Below are 22,956 nucleotides of genomic sequence, written 5' to 3'. Positions count from 1 at the left end.
TAATTCAATATGACGGAAAACGGCCTATTTTTTTTTTTTTGTTTGGGGGGGGGGGGGGGTTGTCCTTTAACGAAGCGCGGAATACGGTTTATTTCTTCGCAAAAAGTAGCAAATTCATTAAAACTGGGTAAGGGTGATAGGCACTTTAAAACGTGGAAATCGAGTTTGATTTTACAGTATACCTCTCGCTATAACGGACACTAAATGACTGACCTGAAGGTATCCGCCATAAACCAGAGTTGACTGATCTTCTAATCAAGAAAGTTACAAAATGCCGAGTGCTTCCGCCGAGTTTCCTTCAAGGTTAAGATTGAAATTGCGCTTTACGCCAAACATTTCTTATGCACATTGGACGAAAAAAAGGATTTGGTCCAAATTTGCACTTGGTAAATTTAAGCAAATTTGGTGAAAAGATATAGCAAACTAGTGGCAAAGTTAGTAAATGCCGCATTTGCATACACATTTGCAACCCCGTGCAAAAACTATAGCAAATCCGGCATTTACCATCATTGCTACTTGTTTGCTGTATCTTTTTACCAAATTTGCTTAAATTTGCCAAGTGCAAATTTGGACCAAATCCATTTTTTCGTCCAGTGATATATATGGTTGCTTAATTTTTCTTTTACCGTTCTGAACCACGTCTTGATTGGAAGCTGCATAATAATTGTCGGTCATTGTCTTGTTGACGTACGTTCAAATTATTTTTGCCGCCTTTCGCTATGCTCACGCGCCGTTGCTATGGAAACAAAGTAGGTATTCCTACAATTTGGGATTGGATGTACTTCCCTCAACCAATCAGGTTTGAGTGCTTTTGCTGAGTGTACTATCAGTGTAGTCTACTTCACTCACTAGCCTACTGACTTAGATGCACAGATCTCAAGTTATGCACTAGCTGTATAACTGACTGACTGAGTGCCTGAATAACTTCTGTACTGTCTGAATTAATTGCTATGCGATTGTCTCACTGACCGTCTGAATGACTGTTTGGCCGACTCAAATGATGGGTTAACTGTGCAGTGTCAGTGTTTGAGGGCTAGAATAAACCCATAAATTTTCGCTGGACGTTAGCCCTAGCAAGTGAGGAAAATGGGAGACCAAACAAAGCAAAAGAAAAAAAATTCGACATATGCGAGAATCGAACCCAAGACCACCGGATTTAACAAACCGTTGCTTTACAGACTGAGCTAGGAGGCCAAAACATTTATTTGTACCTTGACTGACCAACTGACTGACTGACTGACTGACTGACTGACTGACTGAATGACTCTACCGTATTTCTAACGATCCTTTTTTTATATCTTTTTTGGTTTACTGTCAGGTCAAAATAGCTACTTTCTTGGAGAAAACAATACAATGAACAATTCCACCGACATCAGTCCCAGTGATCATACGCAGTGCTCATACGCCGTTTCTGTATTCTTCACAACAGCAATGGCTATAATCACCTCGGGGTCTTTGATTGGCAACTTTCTGGTCTTTGTCACTGTGTACAAAAATCCAAACCTTAGAACAAGCACCAACTACTACTACGTCAATATGGCGGTTTCTGATTTTGTTGCAAGTCTCGCCGCCTGGCCGCTTTACCTCACTGATGAGATAATCACAAGCAAGGGAAGCCTTATCCAAGGTCCTCTCGCTACAGCTGGATGCAAAGTAGGGATTTATGTGAGAGCTGTGTCTACTTTCGTATCGGTTCTAAGCCTGGTGCTGGTCGCTGTCGACAGATTCATCGCTACTGTGTATCCCTTAAAAGCTGCATTACTTTCAGCAAAAATAAGAGTGGCTCTGATGTTTGTAACATGGTTAATATCGATGGGGTTTTGTGGCCCAATGTTTTACTTTTCCAAAGTTGAAGACGTGGGCGCGGAAACATTCTGCAGATTTGCGTGGAATGACGCTTTTGCCATCGTAGTTTACTATGTAGCTGGTATTATTTTGTTTGGTGTTGTACCATATATTGCTATAATCACCCTTTATCCTCGCATTATGCTTGTTCTGAGGCGAAGGCCAAATCCAGAATTGGCTGCAGCAAGAATTAACACGGAACAAAAGAGACGAAAGCAGAGTCAAAATGTTATGAAGATATTCAGATCGCTTGTTATAGCGTTTTCTGTAAGCTTTTGTGTTTTTGGTATTTACCTGATTTTAAAGATGGCTTTGCCCCAGGTTTTTATCGAAGATAAGTGTAAGTGGATTCTTGCGTTTACATATTTTCTGGTTCCGTCCCTGAGCACGGGAATCAACCCATTTATTTTATTTGCATTTAGTTCTAATTTCCGTCTTGCTTTGAAAACTTTGTGTCAGTCTCCTCTTGAAAATACCCGATCGTGTTGCAAATGTTCGAGAAATGTACAGGTTTCGCATCGCATTGAAAACGTAAACTTAAAAGTACTTGCGACATAAAGATAAGACGCTCTAATGACCAAAGGAGACAGTACTCGCTAAAATTAAATGTAAAAGCGATTGAAATGAGGAAAAATATCTACGAATTTTTAAAAGTGGTAAAAAAAAGGCCTTGTTCCTAGCTGGTTGAGGGTTTGAGGACTTATAGTTGTTTGTTCAGTCAAACACACCAATCAATTCTAACCTTGACCAAATCCTCCACCCCACCTCCCTTCCGGGCATGCCCCAGCATTTGACCGAGTAATGTGCCCCAGGAGCGAGGAAGTTTATCCTTGCTTGGGAGGGGTGGGAAATTTGAACGGTATTTATCATTTGGTCTGGCGGACGGAGTACACACGTTGGTTTTTTCTTGGTTTGTGGGAGTTAAGGGGTTTTCAAGGACATGATTTCTTCTTGTGAGCGAATGGCTCACTCAAAAGGCATCTTCCACTCCTACAAAAGAGTTTTTGAAGGTGTCCAGTAAATATATACCGCTGTCTGTAAAGTATGAAAAGCCTTTCATTAAAGCTGAAAATATATCCTTCAGGAGGGGCATTACAGCAGTTACTAGTAGGGCATTGGCCCTGGAGGGTGGAAATTTTAACAAGCCAACCTTCAAAAGCTCAAATACCGAGGGAGTTATCCCGCGGAGGAAGAGGTGGTTGAAGGTTCGAATTGATCGGGCGCATGAATCTTTGTATTTTTCTTGATTTACTAGTTTGAATTTTTTATTTATTTATTTATTTAGTTATTTAGCTTCGCCTAACTAAAATACAAACAGAATTGAAACAAACAATAGAAACGAAAAAAAAAAATACCAAAGATATAATAATTAGGCAGGGAGACCACTACAGCGTAGCCAATTACAGCGGATCCCTCGTTAATTATTTATATAAAAAAATGCTTAATAACTAAAACTACTAATATGTAAGCATAAAACTAGAGGAGACAAGGCGGGAGACCAAATTGCTAGAAGCAGCACGTTGGCGGGCATAGGAGAGACCTTGCTGTGTTACACCTAGGACAGATTGTTCTCCAAGTTCTAATGTCGTCAGCGTCGTACAAGTTCAAAGTCTTTTTATAATATTGAAGTGATAAAGTTTTGAATAAAGCTAAAGAGATGTGACTTGTGCGTAGCTCAGTGGGAAGAACATTCCATGTGCGGCACGCGCGTATGAAAAATGAACGTTGATAGGTAAGAGTTCTGCTTCGGTTAGGAATATAAGTAATAGCACTACTTCTCGATGCCCTAGTAGATCTCGTAAATTGTCTAGTTACAGGTAGAGCTTCACTGTCTATGAAAACTAAGGGCTGTCTTCCAGGACTTTTTTATTTACTAAGACTTCGATATCCTAATCACATGTTCTGTTACACTACATCTACATTGCTTCAGTAGGTAATAAAAGCTGAGTTACGTCAGTCGCGATGAGTTCATGTCGTAACGATATAATGCTGCAAATAAATAGTAGACCAAGTCAGTTACACGGTTCATTTTTTTATTTCGTCACCAGGAAGCTGCAGTGAGTTAGCTTTAGCACGAAATTCGAGTGATCTTCGATATAAGCTTCGAAAACCTCTGGCCATCTTCGGACTGACATCAGAAATCTTCATTGTTGCTGGCAATTGTATTACAAGTCTTCACTCGAGTTACACCGTCATAGTCTCGTAATAACGATAATCCATTAGTTAACTCCATCTAGTTTTTGTGACCACATTTAATTTATTTCTTAATGAATCGAACGCGTACGCCAAACACGGCAACAACATGGATGCCAACATTGTCTCCTTGGTGGGCTGTCTTCCAGGACTTTTTCACAGCCTGTTTTCCTGTTCTAAGTCTGCAGTTGATCATCGTAGAAGCGTACATCACCATCGTACTTATCTTTGAAGTATTAAAGTAACGAGTCGTGTTCTAGCTGTTCAATGCAATGTGTTCTTGTTCGCATGGATAATTGCCTACTGTACTGTTCCAAATGCCATCCCAGATTTTGTCGGACTCTTATGAAGCAACAGGGAAATCACTACCTACCACTTTTTTTTGTATTTTACCACAGACGTCTTATTTCAATAAACACGTTTTTCAATAAGGTCATGAATATATATGAGCATAAAGACTACAACCAACGCATGCGGTAAAAGCAGGAAATGGTAGAAAAAAAACCGTTATGAAGTCTTTGATGTCCTTGCAATACAAACGGATTGAAGGCCACACGAAGGGATCTATCACGTGAACTGAACCTCAACACAAGTAGCATTTATCCCACGTTTTTACCACATCCCCAAAATTTTGCATACGAAATCATGTAGTACGTCACAGATACCACAATCTCTCCCTGTTTATCTCCTTCTCTCAAAAGATAACACCATAAAGAGACCCACAAATTTCAAAACATCGAGGGCGCAAAATCTAATGTCAATAATTTCAAATAAAATCGCAATTGTAATAAACTCTCGGGTTGAAAAATACGTGTTAACTGTAGACAAGTGCCAATCAAGTCAATAGCCTTTCAGACGCTCTTGCTGGCAATCACGCCTGGTTCTCAATTTTAAAAAAAAGATAACAAGAAACTTTCTGCTCCTCCCCATAATCAGTTATTGAATTCAGTCTTGTGATGGGGTTTCATCACCACGACTGGCCAGTTTGTTTCTTGTGATTTATCCTAATGGCTTATCGTAATTGTGCAGATGAGTAACATTTCGTTTTTTGGGTACCCCAACCAGGGAATTATTTCCACACGGTTTCCATGCTCGTTGCTTCATAGCGGAGCTCCGCGCGCCGGAGGCGCGCGCCCGGAGCCCCATTGATAAGAGATTTTGGTATACCCATGAAAGCGAAAAATTTTGGTTATGACGTCACTGTCCGACCGTCCGTCGTACGTCCGCCCCTCTATGTAAGCCATTGTGAAATGCCACACTCAACCTGTGCGGCAACCCGCGTTTTATTTCAGCGAGAAGTGGGATGGCTTACTTTTTTAAGAAAAACAAACGAGAAATTTGAAGAGCACTAATTTCCTGTTTTCGTTGAATATGTTGTCAAACTTCATATGTCGAGAAAGCAGGCGACTAATAAGCAAATTTGAAACCTGAAAACGACGAACAAACAGGCAAAATGTCAGTTGAAACAAACATGTGGTGAGCTGGGTGAGCAAGCAACGCGCATGCCGCACAGAAATTAAATGCATTTTGGCAGGCAACTGTCGGTAATTTAACATACTTCAAATTATACACAAATACTTCAATTGTTGCCATACGACAAATATTCGTGGATAGATTAACTTTGAACATTCACAGAGCTATTCACAGAGTTATGTTTTGTATTGGACTTGTGTAATTCATTTGCAGGGCACATTTGTAAACACGCAGTAACCGTTTAAATATTTCGGACCACAACCAAACATTATTTTTTCCTGTATTCTCCTTTTATTAACGTTTACTTAAAGACTTGAATTATTTGTGTACGAGAAATATTTACAGAGTTATGTGTTGTTTTGAACATTTTCTGTTGGACTTCTCTAATTCATTCGCCATTCGCATCGCATAAGTTTTGTAAACATGCTCTAATTTTAAGCGCTCACTGAAATATTTCGGGCCACAACCAAACATTATTATTCCTGTATACTCCGTTTGTTAATGTTCACTTAGAGACTAGAATTATTTCCGTGAGAGAATATTCACAGAGTTATGAATTGTTTTGAACATTTTGTGCTGGACTTGTGTAATTCATTCGCCATTCTCAGCGCATAAGTTTTGTAAACACGCCCTAATTTTAAGCGCTCACTGAAATATTTCGGGCCTCAACCAAACCATATTTTTCCTGTTTTCTTCTTTTGTTAACGTTTACTAAAAGACTAGAATTATTTCTGTAGAAGAAATATTCGCAGAGTTATGAATTGTCTTGAACATTTTGTGTTGGACTTGTGTCACCGGTTCAATCGCAATTCACAGCGTATAAGTTTTGTGAACACGCCCTAATCTGAAATATTTCAGGCCACAACCAAACATGTTTTTTCCTGTATTCTCCGTTTGTTAATGTTTACTTAGAGACTAGAATTATTACTGTGAGAGAAATATTCACAGAGTTATGAATTGTTTTGAACATTTTGTGCTGGACTTGTGTAATTCATTCGCCATTCTCAGCGCATAAGTTTTCTAAACACGCTCTAATTTTAAGCGCTCACTGAAATATTTCGGGCCACAACCAAACATTATTTTTTCTGTATTCTCCGTTTGTTAACGTTTATTTTATTAGAGACTAGAATTATTTCTGTAAGAGAAATAGACAAGCTAGTAGGTTTTTACCAGCAAATTTTATTCAGTTGAAAATTTGTTACTGCCGAGACAAAAACAACAATCTGAAAACAGTGATGAATAAACCTCAGAACCAGTAGCAAGAATAAAAAGGGCAACCATACTAGTACCCAAAAACGAAAACAGAGCATTGCTATCCTAGCTTAGATGCCGTGGAGATTTAGAAATTTAAAAGAAACCAAGCGGCGAAGAATACTGTAAAAATTGCCGAGTCTGCCGTTCGGCGCTACGACAAGAAGATCAAATTGACAAACCTGAGCCATTAAAGAGAACGCAGCAGCGCTCTTGGAGCAATTTTTTTCTAGAGATAAGAGACATCAGAAAAGAAACAGATCCCTTTTGCTTTGCCATAATTTATTGGAATTTAAGCTCATTGTTATTTACCTTGTCCGCTTTCATACTTAAGAAAGTCTTTTAAATAAATTTCTCTTCATCGAATTTATAATCACTCTTTTTCGCTTACCTTCAAGAAAAAGTTGTATCCGCTGTACCATGGTACATGTTCACCACAAAAATAATATTATAAGTAGTCCTTGAACAGTGTCAGAAGCTTTGTAAACTCAAATGAAAAGAAATAAACAACACCATCCAACGTCGCATGTTTATTCACAGAAGTAAAATTTTGATCTGTGCGCGCCGAACCCATTTAAGTGCCGTGCTGTCATGCTTACATGACAGTTTTTGAGCCAATCAAAAACCATCATTTTGAGACGACATTATCGCAAAATAACATCGTCTTAGCGCATGCAATGGGAAAATCCCCCAGGATCGCGATAATTTTGAACATTTTGTGCTGGACTTATGTAATTCGTTCGCAATTCACAGCCCATAAGTTTTGTTAACACGCTCCAGGCCACAACCAAACATTATTTTGCCTGTTTTTTTTTCTTAAATTTTAGAGACTAATATTATTTCTTTAGGAGAAATATTCCTAGAGCTTTGAACATTTTGTACTCGACTTGTGTAATTCATTCCCAGCGCATATCTGTAAACAGTACCCCTAATTTTAAAGTAAACGTTCAAATATCCTGAACCATAACAAAACGTTATTTTTCCTTTATTTCTGTTCTTGTAACGTTTATTATGAGACTATAAATATTTCTGTACGAGGAATATTTACAGAGTGATAAATTTTGATCGCCAAATTTTCTTCATTGTACGCAATTTTAACGTTACACAAATGCACTAATAGTTTCCACAGGAGAAATATTTGAGAGAGCGTAATTTTTTTATCCACAAGTGTTTTATTGTCTCGAACGTCATCGGAATTCAGCAATGTGATCTTGCACGATCAACAAGAACAGCTTATGGCTCAAAACATTTTCCGCTGACGCGTAAAAAGTTTGCTTTATATGCACTTAAGATATATATATTACTCAAGACAGGATGAAGAATTTGTAACGTTTTTCGTACGTTTATACAATAAGCAGAGTAGCTTGTATATAAACGCTATTTAAAAGGAATTTTGGAGCTCCACTTTTAGGCTTGGCTAAATATATATATTATGGTGTGGCTTCAAATAAAGACGGTAAATAATGCCTTGGTTGTTGGAGAAGAACCTCGTCTCCTTCTTTCAGGTCTGATTCACGAGCAGTTCGCAGATTACCCGCTAAACTGGGAAGCTTTGACAAATCTCCATGCGAATAACAGTTGGGCAGCGCCTACGCCTGTTGTTGTGTGTGATGTGCTTCTGTAAGCGAGCAATGAGTTTATTACAATTGCGATTTGGTTTGGTGTTATTGACATTAAATTCTGCACGCTCTATGTTTTGAAAATTTTGGAGCTTTTCGTGGTGCTATCTTTTGAGAGAATGAACGTACGCGGACAGATTGTGGTATCTGTGACGTACTAATTTCTTATGCGCGAAATGTGTTATGGGATGTGGTAAAAACGTGGAATAAATGCTAGCCGTGTGTAGGTTCAATCCATGTGTAAGATCCCTCGTGTGGTTTTCAATCCGGTTGTATTGTTTGTATTGTAAAGGCATCTCACGCCTCATAAGGTTTAGTTTTGTTGACCAATTGCTGCTTTTACCGCATGCGTTGGAGGTTTTCTTGTACTCTTTATGCTCATAAACATTCATGACCTTAGCGAAAAACGAGTTTATTGAAGTAAGATGTCTGTGGGATGCAAAAGCTTTTTTTTTTTTTTTTTTTTTTTGTTTAGGTAATATGCGCTACCGTAGTGGCGAGAGCTTGCAGTCTATAGATGAAAGGTGTATCCAGATATCGTTCGTAGGCGGACTATTTCCAATCGCCTTGTGCTTGGATCAGGTTATGCTTATGCCGGGAGGAGTGACCTGAGTGTTTGTCGGCAGAAAAGCCGGAACTCGCTAATGCTTGTTTGAGCTTTGCTGTGAAAGGGTTGTGTGTGTGTAGAGTAAAAGGTGAGTTCTCTGCACTCGTGCGTGAATGCTGGGCGTTCAGGTTCTGAGATGAGGTTAGCTGGAATACTTTTTGCAAGGATATTAGCCGGCAGAGATCTGAGTGGGGTAGTTTTGGCGCAACGGACGACCAAAGGAACTCCCCAGCTGCAGAGAATGACATCTTTTCGTCGTAAATGACATTCTTTATTGAAACCCGCTACCGAAGGTGGAAGCAGGTTGGATTTTAGAAAGAAACTGAAGAATCCAACCAGGCAGGCTGCCCAGAAAGTAAGATCAGCAGATAATTCCAGACTTAGATAGGCTTTCTTGTATAATCGCAGTGACTTGTACAACCGTCCTCACGCCTTAAAATAGCTTATATCGCAGTTACCAAAGTTTTGCGAGAATCTGCTTACTTTGCGGTCAAAATCTGTCAACGACACACTTTTCCTTGTGCGACCCTAACTTTTATGGTTTGGAAATGTTTTGGAAATTGGCAAAAGCATCAAAGGCGCCGTAGTGCTTGGGTGGGGCAGGCGGACTTTGGAAAACTCGGGCTTAACAATAGGAATCACCGCGAAAACTGTCACCACTTGTCACTGAACAGCTAACAGAAAATATGCCATGAAATTAAACAGCGCGCGAGATCTGTTTCAGTTCGCGCTCTTTTTTTACCATCAAACCGACGTGGATTTTATAATTATTACAATTTATCACAGTTCCCCGTTTTTTTCGGTGGCAGCGCAGAGTATTCGCAATATGTGTATTCTCAAGGCCAAAGTTATAGTCCTGAAGAGGCAACTATTGAGAGCCTTCGCAGAATTCCTCTTCATCGTCCTCTCCGGAGCTCGTCGAACTCAGCGGACCAAGTTCGTCATCGTCTGTACAGGTGTACGCTCGCTGGTCGAACGACGAAAAACCAATGTTGCTAAGATTATGGGCCGAAAATGTTGACCGCCTTGAAAGTAGGGAAGCCCGAAAAGCGTGGGACGACATCGCCAAGAAAATGAATGACAAATTCGGTACCAAGAAAACAACAGACAATTACGAGAAGATAATGAAGTACCTTGTCGATCGATACAAGCAGGCCAAAGACTGGAATAGAAAGCAAGCTGGAGGAAATCGAAGGAAATCAGCTCATTACGATGACATTGACAAAGTTCTGTCGCAACATCGTTACCCTTCAAAATGTCCGAGAAACGGGGAGTGTGTTGGAGGAAAGCGATACAAACAAAACGAGTAACAATGCAAGCGTTGAATGCGGCGATGATGCTGGAACAACAAGCAAGAAGGAAGCATGCAAGATCGGCAAGGAAGAAAACGAAGAAGAGGTAACTTTTCCAGAATGCAAGAACAACAACTGACGACCATGAATGCCTTGGTAGGCGCTCAAAGCAAGTTTTTAAAGAAACAGTTATATATATCTAGCCCGTGAACAAGCTCCAAAGTGGGGTATAGGGTGAAGACAAAAATCGAGCTCTCCGCTCGCCCGGCTCGCCTATTTTTCTTTCCGCGTTATACTCCCACTTGGGAGCCTGTTCACAGGCTATATATTTCTGAACAAATGATGAGCATTTTATAGAATGTTTTATTGAACGTTTTATTGCACGTTTCATTGAACATTTCTGTTCAACATTTTATCTTGTGTTTATTCAGTTTCCGTTTCCACAGCGTGCTTCCGATTACATCTGTAGGACTGTAGTCTGAAGAAGTACAAAATTGTAATTTTTTAGCTTTTGCGAAATGGCCAAAATGTTAATGAATACCCTTTTTAGTAAGAACCATTGAAAATGTCATGAGAAAATTGTATTGTTAGATTGTGGTGTTGCGGCTTACGTTGTGAGTGAAAATTCAAGGAAATCAGACAAATAAAAAGTAACAACAAATGACAAAAAATAAAGTAAAAGTGTTCTTAATTGAATAACAAATTATCGAACGTAGTCTTTCAGGATTTTTCTCATGTTATCTACATTACGAATAATATTTGTTCCTGTGATAGGAGGGCAGGGGTTGTCGTCATCGTTATCCTCCTCTGCCCAGTTGTCACTCAATCGTATGCAAAGGTTATGCAGAACTGTACAAGCTATAACGTTTTTTGCTGCAAAGTCTGCAGTACCGTTAGTTAAAATTCTCCATCGACTTTTAATCAAACCGAATGAGCATTCGACTTTTACTCTCGCAACAGAAAGTTCCTTGTTGAATTTGATTTCATCACGATCTCTAGTACCTTCTGGGTACGGTTTCATTAACCAGGGGCTGACGGGGTATGCACTATCCCCAATAAGGTATGGACCTATTTCGTTCCCATCTATGTTGACAGTATAGTAGGTGCAGTCAGGTTATCACCTCCCTCTGATTTCCTAAGAATTGCCCTGCGAAGTAAAACTCGAGCGTCATGCATGCTCCCTAGATAACCACAAGCAAAGTCCAAGAAAAGTTTTTGGCCATTTACGACAGCTTGAATTATAAAGTCATGCTGCTGGTATCTACTGAAATAGTAAACCTCACTGTCCTTGGGTGCTTTAATTCTTACGCGAGAGCCATCAATCGCGCCAACTATGATCAGTAGATTCGAAAGATATTCAAATGTTTCTGTGGCCCCCCTCGTTTCTGCTTCCCTTTCCGGAAATTTATGTATATTCTACGCATTTCGTAAAGCGCTTCCAAAACATCTTGTACCGCTTCAATAACGGTCGCTTTACCGACGTTAAACGACGGCCCACTGCTTACATACGAGTTTCCATGACTCAGGCGATAAGGCCTTAATGCAGGTGGTTCAACGTGTTTAAAATCCGCCGGTTAAACGTATTTCTCGTCACACGAAGCTTCTAACGAAAAAATTCTTGAGGTATCGTTGAATCGTAGTAGTGTAGGTCGAACCACGACTCTACTGGTCGAGGAACTGACCAGGCATATGGTGCTCGACGTAATCTTCGCTGACGTAGATTTCTCGCTCTCATTGGGGCGGCAGTCAAAACAGTTTTAAAAAATTCGTTAGCCCATCTTCCATACATCATACGAAAGACAAATAAGTGCTTATGATTTAACTGAATAAAAATAAGAAGTATCACTGTGATCGTCATGAACAGTGCTTAAACGGGACGCATTTTTTTAGCGTTTGTTTTCCTTTCTCAGCTCAAGTTGCTCTCTTCGACAACACGTGGATAAACGTGTGTCTGGTTTATTTATTTATTTATTTATTTATTTATTTATTTATTTATTTATTTATTTATTTATTTATTTATTTATTTATTTAAGTTATGCAAACTGTCATCACTGACTTATATATATTTTTTTTTTTCACTTAGTGCGACACTGATAGTTGAAAGCAAAAGTTTGCCTTCCGGTTGCGTTTTCAAATTTAATTTCTGTGTGTTTTTTTTTTTTTTTTTGCCGGCAAAGTTGAAACTTTGCTCAAGTGGGACCCATACCTTAGCCTATACACGTCAATCAAAAGGAGACAGGAAATCTGACAGACGTAATTAAACGAGAATAACGTAACCATTATTCTATTCAAAAAAGTGGTAAAAAGAGGTAGGTAGTGAGTTCCCTCTTGCTCCCTAGAAGTCCGACAAAATCTGGGATGGGGTTTGGAACGGCACAGTAGGCAATCGATTATCAATTATCCAAAATCACATTGCATTGAACAGGCACAACACGACTCGTTATTTTAATACATGAAAGATAAATAAGATGGTGATTTACTCTTCCGCACTAATCAACTGCTGCAGACGTAGAACAGGCTGTGAAAAAGTCCTGGAATACAGCCCATCAAAGAGGCAATGTTGGCATCCACGTTGTTGCCATGTTTGGCGTCCATTAAGTAAAAATATGGTCAGCAAAACTAAATGGAGTTAATGGATGATCGTTATTACGAGACCATAAAGGTATAACTCATTTATGAAGTTGTAATACGATTTCCAGTAACAATGAAGATTTCTGAAGTCAGTCAGGCTACCCGAAGATTTCCGAAGCTTATGCCGAAGATCACTCGAATATCATGCTAAAGCAAAATATAAAATGAACCGTGTAGCAGCTGTTACATTGTCAATTATCTATACAAAGAACAACAGACTTCATTGAACAGCTAGAACACAACTCGTTACTTTAATACTTGAAAGATAAATGCGATGGTGATGTACCCTTTCAAACTGATAAACTGCAGGCTTAAAACAGGAAATAGACTGTGAAAAAGGCCTGAAAGACAGCCTAACAAAGAGGCAATGTTGGCAGCCATGATGTGGCCATGGTTGTCGTCCATTAGGAAATAGAATGGTCACCAAAAATAAATGAAGTCAATGAATGATCGTTTATTATTATTACTATTATTATTATTATTATTATTATTATTATTATTATTATTATTATTATTATAATTATTATTATTATTACATACTTTTTCTTGTTTCTTTTTTTATGATATAGTGAGATGGAGTTTCTTTAGGTAAAAGTCAATGAACGAATAATATTTATGTAACTTGACAAGAATTTTTTTCCCTTTTCGTCAAAAAATATTGTGAATAAAAAACAGTCTTTTTTATCGAAAAGAATTGTAAATAAGTTTTAATAGCTACTTTTAATCTGTAAATAACATTTCACTTGGAATATTTTAATAAAGAGATTATTATTTTTATATTAAAAAATTATTATTATTATTATTATTATTATTATTATTATTATTATTATTATTATTATTATTATTATTATTATTATTATTCTTAGAGACGTATTATTCGTCTGGGACGAACGTGGGCAAACATCTTTAGTATGTCTGGTTATGCGCCTCGCAGTTTGTTCAGTCAAAAAAACAGACTGGTTCACTGAAAAACGATTACTGATAAGTCTGGACGAACGAGCTATCGGCTTTAGTATGCGTTGAACAACAACATTGACAATAGTTCGCTAGACACATTAGTTAAAAGTATAAAAATGGCCATTAGCCTCCATGACAAGGAGGGTTGTCGTATTGAGGCCAACCTCGTTTCCAGGGTCTCTCTGGGAATGAGGTTGCATTGAGACTTTTCACATCTCAAAAGCACATTGATCCCAGTTAGAATCTATCTTGGAGTTGTTCTTGTTTGTAACCCAACCTTTTTTACATTTATTACAGTGTTACAGAACATGTGGTTGAGACAATTAAATTACAGCTAATTTGCAATAATGTTACAATTAACAAATCGACGTCAGTTTTCTATGGTCTATACTCTATACTTAAAATGCTGTCCTTGAAAACCTCCTAACTCCAACAAATCAAGAAAAACCCACGTGCGCACTCCGTCAGACCAAATGATAAATACCGTTAAAATTTCCCGCCCCTCCCAACTCCCTACTCCTGGAGAAAAGTATACGTTGTAACAGCCGGGGTATCCTCGGGGAAGGAGGGAAGGGGATGTTGACCGGTGTGATTGACTGCACAAACAATTATAAGTCCCTTTAACCCTCAATCAGCAAGGAATATCCTCTTCTTGACACAACCTTTAACAGGTCGTTTCCATCGCCTTTGTTTTTAATTTTAGTGAGCACTGTCTGCTTCGTTGTTGATTAGAGCGTCTCATCTCTTTCTCGCAAGCACTAATCAGTTTACGTGTTTCAGTGCGATGCGAAACCTGCACATTTCCACAGCATTTGCTACACCATCCGTTACCTTCAAGAGGAGACAGGAACAAAGTTTTCAAAGCGAGACGAAAATTAGAACTAAATGAAAATAAAATAAAAGGGTTGGTCCCGGTCATTATGGACGGAACCAGAAAATATGTAAACGCAAGAATCCACTTACACTTATCTTCGATAAAAACTTCAGGCAAAGCCATCTTTAAAATCATATAAATACCAAAAACAGTAAAGAATACAGAATATGCTATAACAAGCGATCTGAATATCTTCATAACATTTTGACTCTGCTTGCGTCTCTTTTGTTCCGTGTTCATTCTTGCTGCACCCAATTCTGGATTTGGCCTTTGTCTCAAAACGAGCATAATGCGAGGATAAAGGGCGATTATAGCAGTATATGGTACAACACCAAACAAAATAAGAGCAGCTACATAGTAAACTATGATGGCGACAGCGTCATTCCACGCAAACCTGCAGAATGTTTCCGCGCCAACGTCTTCAACTTTGGAAAAGTAAAACATTGGGCCACAAAACCCCATCGCTATCAACCATGTTACAAACATCAGAGCCACTCTTATTTTTCCTGAAAGTAATGCGGCTTTGAAGGGATACACAGTAGCTATGAATCTGTCGACAGCGACCAGCACCAGGCTTAGCACCGATACGGCAGTGGATACAGCTCTCACATAAATCCCTACTTTGCATCCAGCTGTAGCGAGAGGACCTATCATGAGACTTCCCTTGCTTGTGATTATCTCATCAGTGAGGTAAAGTGGCCAGGCGGCAAGACTTGCAACAAAATCAGAAACCGCCATATTGACGTAGTAGTAGTTGGTGCTTGTTCTAAGGTTTGGATTTTTGTACACGGTGACAAACACCAGAAAATTGCCAATCAAAGACCACAAGGTGATTATAGCCATTGCTGTTGTGCAGAATACAGAAACGGCGTATGAGCACTGCGCGTGATCACTGGGACTGATGTCGGTGGAGTTGTTCATTGTATTTTTTCTCCGAAAAAGTAGCTATTTTAACCTGTCAGTAAAACAAAAATTTGTTAGACTGCAGTAGAGAGAATGGCACATACTCAGTCTGCTAGTCAGTCACTCAGTCAAGGATACAAATGATTACTGTGGCATCGTGCCTCTGTCGGTTAATAGAGCAACGCTTGAGGTCGTGGGTTCGATTCTGGCCGTGATGTCAAAACATTAAGAATTCGTATTAATCACAAATTTTACTCGAGGTAGTGCGATTTCCCATACTTGTGGGACTAACACACAGGGGCAAAAAGTTGTTATAGATATCAGTCTACATTGTTTGTGGCACAACACAAATTAGCCGCAATGCAGTTTACATTTCGTAATTTGTCTCTCACGGACATAAGATCCCTGACATAATTATTGAAAGTACGGCATGTGCTGATATTGCCATGCCTTATCTTCTTTATAAGTTCACTTCCTAACCACAGTCAATTAGACTTTCAAAAACACACACCGGTTAATTTTCACTTTTAATTTTAATAAGAAAAAGTAATTACTTTCTTTTACTTACCTTTTATCACTGAATCATTTGCGACTTGTATTGGGTCTGAGATATTTTGCTCACGGCTGTCAAGACGCCTTTTGTTGTAAAAAAAAAAAAAGCTTGGATGAAAAAAGAAAAACGTGGTCTAATAAGAGAAGAATTAGACTTGACTACCTCCATTGCATTTGGCTATTAAACTAAACTAATGCTGGAAAGGGGCAAATACTTATGTCTTATTTATAATAAGTAACTTTCAACCGCCTTAATGCAATAATAACGTGCCTTGCTCCTACTGACTAGCTGTGTAAGTGCATATATATGAAGACTGATTTCGATATGGCTCAAAAGCAATCTTCCTTTTGGCTCACTATAGACAAAATGACTCACACAAGCGATTGCATAGTCGAAAGAAAACAAAAAGTCATTACCTTCAATTCAACCAACAGAACGATCGCCCGCGAATGAACGCCTAAAATGGATCATTAATGCAATAATTTTGAGCATGCAAATAAGAAAACTTCAAAAACTTATTAATAATTCAAAAGCACATTGACCTATCAAATGGTCGATAATACATTACGTGCGGTGACTTTACATCGATAAACCTCCTCCTTATTAGTAAGCGGTGTTCGTTAGTGTCCGGTGTTTTATCAGCTGATAAAACACTCCTCATTAGTATGCGGTGTTATTCACGGATGCTAATTCCACGTGTTTTATCGGGTCTAAAACCACTCGGCTGCGTCTCGTGATAAAACGCTCCTACTCGTTTTTTAAACGTTACTTAATTATACGGCTAGAGGTTTTGGCATTTTAAATAGTGTACGTACACTTCACAATTGTCAGTTTGATCTCCAGATATAAACGTTTACGTCAATAAACAGAGGAGAAATGGTGGATGAATGACATTTAAAATGTAATATGCTAGCAGTATTTTGTATTCAAATCACGGTATTTTCATTAATAAGCACATAAAATAATAAGATAAAAACGTGTTGAACTAGTAAGTCTCATTTCAGCAGTGCTACGAATACTTTAAAAATTAAATATTGTTTTACTCGTAGGCCGATCTCTGCTTACATGGTTAGCACCAATAATACTAGGTCAAAACTAGCTACAAGTTAATGGTCTCGACAAATTGAAAGACCTTGGCAAACTTTGGATTTTCTAAAATTCAAGATTTTACAAGAGTGTATGACCGGGTGGCTTTCCACCAATACACTACATCCTTTATAACTTCGGCAGTTTTCTCAAGCTTATCTCTCCCAGAATATTGAACATATCACAGTAATATTTATAATGATTATTAACAATGACGTGGTCTTTTAGTGTCCATTTGTTCGTATCCTGAGGTTTGATATACAGCTATTTCAATTAACGTCGTCGGATCAAAACTTAAAGCTTAAAGACATCTTTAAAAGAGGCTGCCACCTCATCCACTTGATATCTTAACATTTGTTTTATCCAAAAGGCTTGCCATCGTATATCTTCACTAGACGGACGAGGCATAGCTGATTTTGATGAACCTATTCATAAAAAATCAACAGAATCTTGAGGTCTTGTCTTACAGCTTTATACTTTGATCGATCCGACAACGTTAATTGAAATAGCTGTATGGTAAGGAGTCAAAATGTAAACAATACGTCAGCAAACTGAATGCACGTTAGTGTTGCGAGGCATGTCCATTGCTCTATTTCGACTATTGAAGGCAGAAAACAGTATGGAAAAGCCGAAACGAAAGGGCAGATTCTAACCGCTTTCAGTTCTGCGATGTTTGCATGAAATTGCTCCAATTTATTTTAATACGTGATCTGTTTCAAAATTAATTTTATGCACTTCACGAACTGCGTTAATACAGCACATACAAAATACAAAAAAAATGAAATAAAATTTAAAAAAAAAACGTCATCAATGTTGTTTACTTTGTAGTCCGTGGTTCGGACTGGATTTGACATCATTCTTCGTGCTAAAGATAACATCAACATGTCGAGAAAGTCGAGAAGCTGTTACAAGGATTCCAACTAAGAGCGAGGTTTAACACCGAAGTAATGGTCTTGTGTTTAATATGGCCTTCCAAAAAGCAACGCACTATCACATTGCCTTATCTGTATTGTTTCTGCTTTAACTATATGTTAAGCATGGTGCCTCCTAACACCCAGGTACTTTTGCACGGCTTATAACTATGCTGGGAAAGCAGATCTTAGTAAAAAAAAAAAAAAAACATCAGTTCCAATGTATGGCTTTTTTGCAAATGAAATTGAAGCTTAACAATCTCTGAAAATTCGTGGTTACCCTCAATTTTTTTTTCGATTTCAATAGTCCTTGATCAGATCCTCTTTTCCTGCATAGCTATTAACCAAGCAAAATACATTTGAATTAGTAGGCATCTTCCTTTAAAGTGCTACTACGATCAAATTTTCGAATACCTTTTATTTGCGGTTGATTGGTAGTTTATGTCCTAAAGTACATGATCTCCAAGTTATATCCTCATAAGATGAAGGAAAGTGCGATTTTTTTGCGCTCAAACTCCACGAATTTTCATCCGCCATTGAACCGCCATGTTCCTGCGGCCAGGTTACCAAAGGCAGATGGTGTCCAATGACAACAGAGGCCGGGTCACCCGGGAAAAACAAGTGACGTCAGACTCTCAACTCGAAGCCCAGGCAAGCCCTACGAGGCTAACTTCTCATACGGTTTCGAACACGTTTTCGAAAAATGTTTCGTTCTTTCAATGGTGGGAAGTCGCTGTGTTGTTCAGTGGTATAACAACTGCTCTAATCGAGCGGCAGGAATTGCGCTGCATGCGAGTCCGGCCGACAGAACGAGAGATGTGTGGGTCCAGTTTGTTGTCTTGCACGTTTTGCTATTTTCTCGGTTTAGTTCGAGGGACACTTGGACATTGCACCCAAGTCAGTGAACACAAATAAAACCTGATCTTTTGAAAAGGGTAAGCGATCAGGAGATCGTGAACCTGAAAAAAATCTCCGAAGGGGAAGGAGCGGCAAAAGGTAAGCTTATGTAAAGTGGGCGAAATGTGTGAATATTGTTTTTTATCTTTGGTGATTCCTCGATACCTTGTTCAGCACCCATACAAATAGCAGTCACAAATTTTTATACACATTTTATATTGCGTTTCTAAAGTACTAAACTTTGATTGAACGAGTAAATAATGTAAGTGCAACTAGCTCCCGGAACTAGCTTTTCCCTCCGAAGCATTTCCAAAACATCTCAGTGCGATAAGAGTAAGCTTGTGTTTACTTTGCTTGTGCAAAAGCTTGTGGCAAAAACTGTGCAAACAAACGCGAAGAAAACCACTTTAATTATCCATTTTCACTCAGCTTTCGATAAGGTGGTCTTTGGCGTTTACAAAAGGGTTCCTTCTTTCTTTTAAGTGGTTTTCTTGAAGAAATAGTTTGAATTTTTGGTTTAAGAAAGGTTTTAAGAAAACCTCACATTCAGTTGTTTCTTATCAATTAGATTCAATTGGTAATGTATTTTAAATTTTGATTTATTTTTCAGACGCTGAGTTGCAACAACGTCAAAACCCAGCTCTTACTATTAAATACAGGGCAAAACATACCTTGCAGAGCACAACACGTGAAAAATGTGGACAGCCAAGAAAAGGCCAGTGCTCCTCCTTAAACTAGCAGTTGAAGAGCACTGACCTTTCTCAAGGGCTTTTCTTGATGTTTTGTCATCAACCACCAGTTGACAAATAGAATCAATAAAAGAACTGTTTTCTCTTCATTCATCATGCCTCCTCTTTGTAACTCTTTCCATTACATAGGCTTCTGTTTTAGGGAAGGGTCAGAAATTAGTGGGGATGGGGGGGGGGGGGGGGGTGGGGGAGTGAGGTGGAGATTTTAAATTGAGCAATGAAAATGATGTGACCCTCCATAGCGATGCAAATGAAATTTCACGACCCTCCCCCTGAACAGGTAATACAATGTAGTTCAAATACCAGAAAAAGAAAACAAGAATGGAGGCAAACTGTAAGTTACTTACTGGAACCATTTTGCCCCAACATAATTCAAATCATCTATAGAGCCCATTGGCATCATATAACTCCATTATGCTACACATTTCCTTTGCATTAATATTTTAATACTTAATACTTGTCTTGCTTTTGTTAAATAATGACTTAAATTAACAAATTTTATTTTGTCTTTTGTATATAACTCGCTCTCCCTGTCATACTATAAATTATGATTGCAAGAGCATAAATTTATGTGACCCTCTGTTTTCACTGCTTATTCTTTCATGACACTCCACCTCCCCCCCTCCCCACCCCCTGCTCCCTGCTAATAGGGAGCTGAAGCACAGACATTCCTGAGCCATGTATAGCAACCAGAACTCAAATGTTTTCTCTTTTGGTGTGGTTTTAAATAAATACTTATTTGAATATAAACAATATTAATATGATAGCCACTTTGGAATAAGGTTTATGGTTCATTGTCTGCAGTACATTAATAATTTTATTTTTATGTTCATTTGAAAAAGAGTGCCAGAATCTTGTTTCACCAATAAATTTGTTGTTGTACAAAATGAAATTGAATCTACATTTTCTAAGAATAAACACTGATCAAGAAGAACAACCTTGAGAAAAAAATCAAAGGTGGCTCACAACAGTCTCAACTTTACTTCATTTTGGTAGCATGCATTTGCCCATCTCTCACTGCACCAAAAGTGAAAGTAACAAGAACTGTTACCACAGCAACAGTGTATCAAACTCATCAACACTTGCTTGGGGGTTTGCCCTTAGACATGTAGGACAAAGGATGTTTGTTGTTAGGTTGATTTGACCCTTCATTAGAATAAGCAAAAAAATTTCAATACCTGAATCACAAACTTTAACTCCCAAGAATATTGTTTTCAATTTATATTTGCAAAATTCCTACTTTTCCTCCCCTCATTTGCCTAGGTGGATGCTTGTTACCAGAAAGCATGCCTTAATAAATTTTCATTTATAAAGCTAGTCATTTCTTCAGTGCGTTAAAGCATCCAGTGCAGTGGTGTTTAACCTGACGTGAGCCACCTTAAAAAAAAATATATGTACACAGAAAAGACTATTACATTGTTCATGATGGTGCAAGGGAAGAAAACAAATCATTGCAAATTGTTGTTGCCTTGCAAATTTATTTGTTTATTGATTACTGTACTTATTCAAATCTGAATACAATGATGTCCATGCAGCACCAGCACTCTCCAGGCTTGGTAAGTCGCTCAAGGGAGCAATTTGAACATTTGCACCTGAGAAAATATTGAACCAAGAGGAAACTTGGCATCAATTACAAGGGAACGATCAGCTTAAATTCAAGCCATTGCACAGAGCTTTTCACTACAATATATATTCTTTTTCCATGGTAAAAAAGTGCAAAAACAGTAAGCTTACTCGGAACCGAAACTTAACTGTGCACTCTAATTTAACACCAAGGCAAACTTTCGAAAGCAAAGCTAAAAACCTAAACCTAAACCCTCCGGGGAATGAACTGGCTAGTAGTCAAGAGAAATTGTTGAGGATTCTCAGGCACTACACTTTTAAAGCTTGCCTGTTTTGTTAATACAGCAAATAACACATCTAAATATCAATCTCTATCTCTAATATCTTACCCGAGAGATGAACGACTCAGCAAAGTCTGCTCTTCCTTCTCTTGTAGCAAAAGCGCTAGCTGCTGAACTTATTCGGCTGCCTCTTCTTCAGACGGAACTAGCTCTACAGAGTCAGGACTTCTTAATTTCCTTTGCCTATATCATGCAAAGACGATCCAGGAGAGCTTTCTGTGGCCAAAACAGCTCTGAAATTCGTCGCCAGAAGGAGAACTACAGTACTCGCTCGATCAGCGAGTTGAGAGTATTACGTCACGACAAAAACACAATAGGTTTGAATAAAAATACCGCAACTCCAATCACTTTCATACCGCGGGCTCGCTGGAACATAAATTCATAATGGCGGACTCGAAAACACCAGTTTTCAAGGCTCAATATTTTCAATTTACGGGGCCCAAACTTCATTTCAGTGACCAAGACAGGTACAGCCACATCGGATAAGCTGTAAAGAACGTATTTTTGTTTCATACGTGACATGAAGTTTTGATCGTAGTAGCACTTTAAGAAATTAGAGGTGCGTGGACCATCCCAAGGTAGGCAGAACGAATGCCCAGTAGCAAAAGGACGTACCATCCTTAAGACTGCAAGATGTTTTCTTAAAGTATGTTTTTGTAAAAATCTAGTTCTGTGATGACAAAATTACTTGTAACTCGATCTAGACGTGGGTGGGAGAGCGGATTCGTCTTGTAGCAATTTTTAAATATTTGACCGAACGCCTTCAAACCTCGCGAATTTTTCAAAAATAAATTGGAAACAATTTGATGAGCGGTGTCAACGTTTCTTGAATTTTATTTTACCACGGCAACAACCGATTTTTAACATGTAGGTTTTTCAGAAAATGGAGCATTCATGTTTTATTTAATGAAGAAACATCGCCTCTCTCGCAGTAGCTTTTAATTTAACTACATTTAGCGTTCTTCTTCTGCTTTTAATTACTTTTCGGTCAATTTTGATGGTTTTCTGAAGTGTTGAGGATATAGAATTCCAATATGGTGGATCAGGGCGGATTCAAGATGGCCGCTGTTTGGAAATCATAACGTAATTTCCGCCGCATATGAAGTCACCACTTGTTGCATACCTTAAAGAAATATGTTTGCACATACTATTCATTCTCCATACTGTCGGGGTAATGGAGGCATAACGCATGCGCCTTGTGGAAGAGGTGT

At 38.5% G+C, this 22,956-nt stretch overlaps 2 protein-coding genes and 1 long non-coding RNA gene across 3 annotated transcripts; 2 read left to right on the top strand and 1 right to left on the bottom strand.

The window, feature by feature from the left end:
• The first annotated feature begins 1,254 nt into the window (after positions 1–1,254).
• Positions 1,255–3,839, top strand: LOC146481499 (QRFP-like peptide receptor). Its single transcript, XM_085108188.1, has one exon. It carries the CDS (start codon positions 1,354–1,356, stop codon positions 2,401–2,403), a length of 1,050 nt encoding a protein of 349 aa, XP_084964314.1. The 5' UTR covers positions 1,255–1,353; the 3' UTR covers positions 2,404–3,839.
• Positions 3,840–13,722: 9,883 nt separating this feature from the next.
• On the bottom strand, positions 13,723–16,843 carry LOC146481498 (neuropeptide FF receptor 1-like). The gene is made up of 3 exons (XM_085108187.1): positions 16,615–16,843; positions 16,214–16,281; positions 13,723–15,697 (listed from the first exon to the last, which is right to left on the bottom strand). The coding sequence occupies exon 3, from the start codon at positions 15,661–15,663 to the stop codon at positions 14,533–14,535; it is 1,131 nt and encodes a 376-aa protein (XP_084964313.1). The 5' UTR covers positions 15,664–15,697; positions 16,214–16,281; positions 16,615–16,843; the 3' UTR covers positions 13,723–14,532.
• Positions 16,844–18,585: 1,742 nt separating this feature from the next.
• LOC146481497 (uncharacterized) lies at positions 18,586–19,934 on the top strand. Its single transcript, XR_014864412.1, has 2 exons — positions 18,586–19,191; positions 19,703–19,934. It is a non-coding gene; the product is annotated as an uncharacterized LOC146481497 (long non-coding RNA).
• The last annotated feature ends 3,022 nt before the right edge of the window (positions 19,935–22,956 follow it).

Source organism: Pavona decussata, unplaced genomic scaffold (genome assembly GCF_977016875.1).
Source record: "Pavona decussata unplaced genomic scaffold, jaPavDecu1.1 SCAFFOLD_49, whole genome shotgun sequence".
In the NCBI taxonomy this organism is placed as follows: Eukaryota; Metazoa; Cnidaria; class Anthozoa; order Scleractinia; family Agariciidae; genus Pavona; species Pavona decussata.
Note: the sequence above shows the minus strand (reverse complement) of the source record. Positions and strands in the feature narration are given on the sequence as shown.

What these genes read in the sequence shown, in the direction of transcription:
- LOC146481498 (XM_085108187.1), bottom strand. Translation starts at nt 15,663, where the DNA reads ATGAACAACTCCACCGACATCAGTCCCAGTGATCACGCGCAGTGCTCA.
- LOC146481499 (XM_085108188.1), top strand. Translation starts at nt 1,354, where the DNA reads ATGAACAATTCCACCGACATCAGTCCCAGTGATCATACGCAGTGCTCA.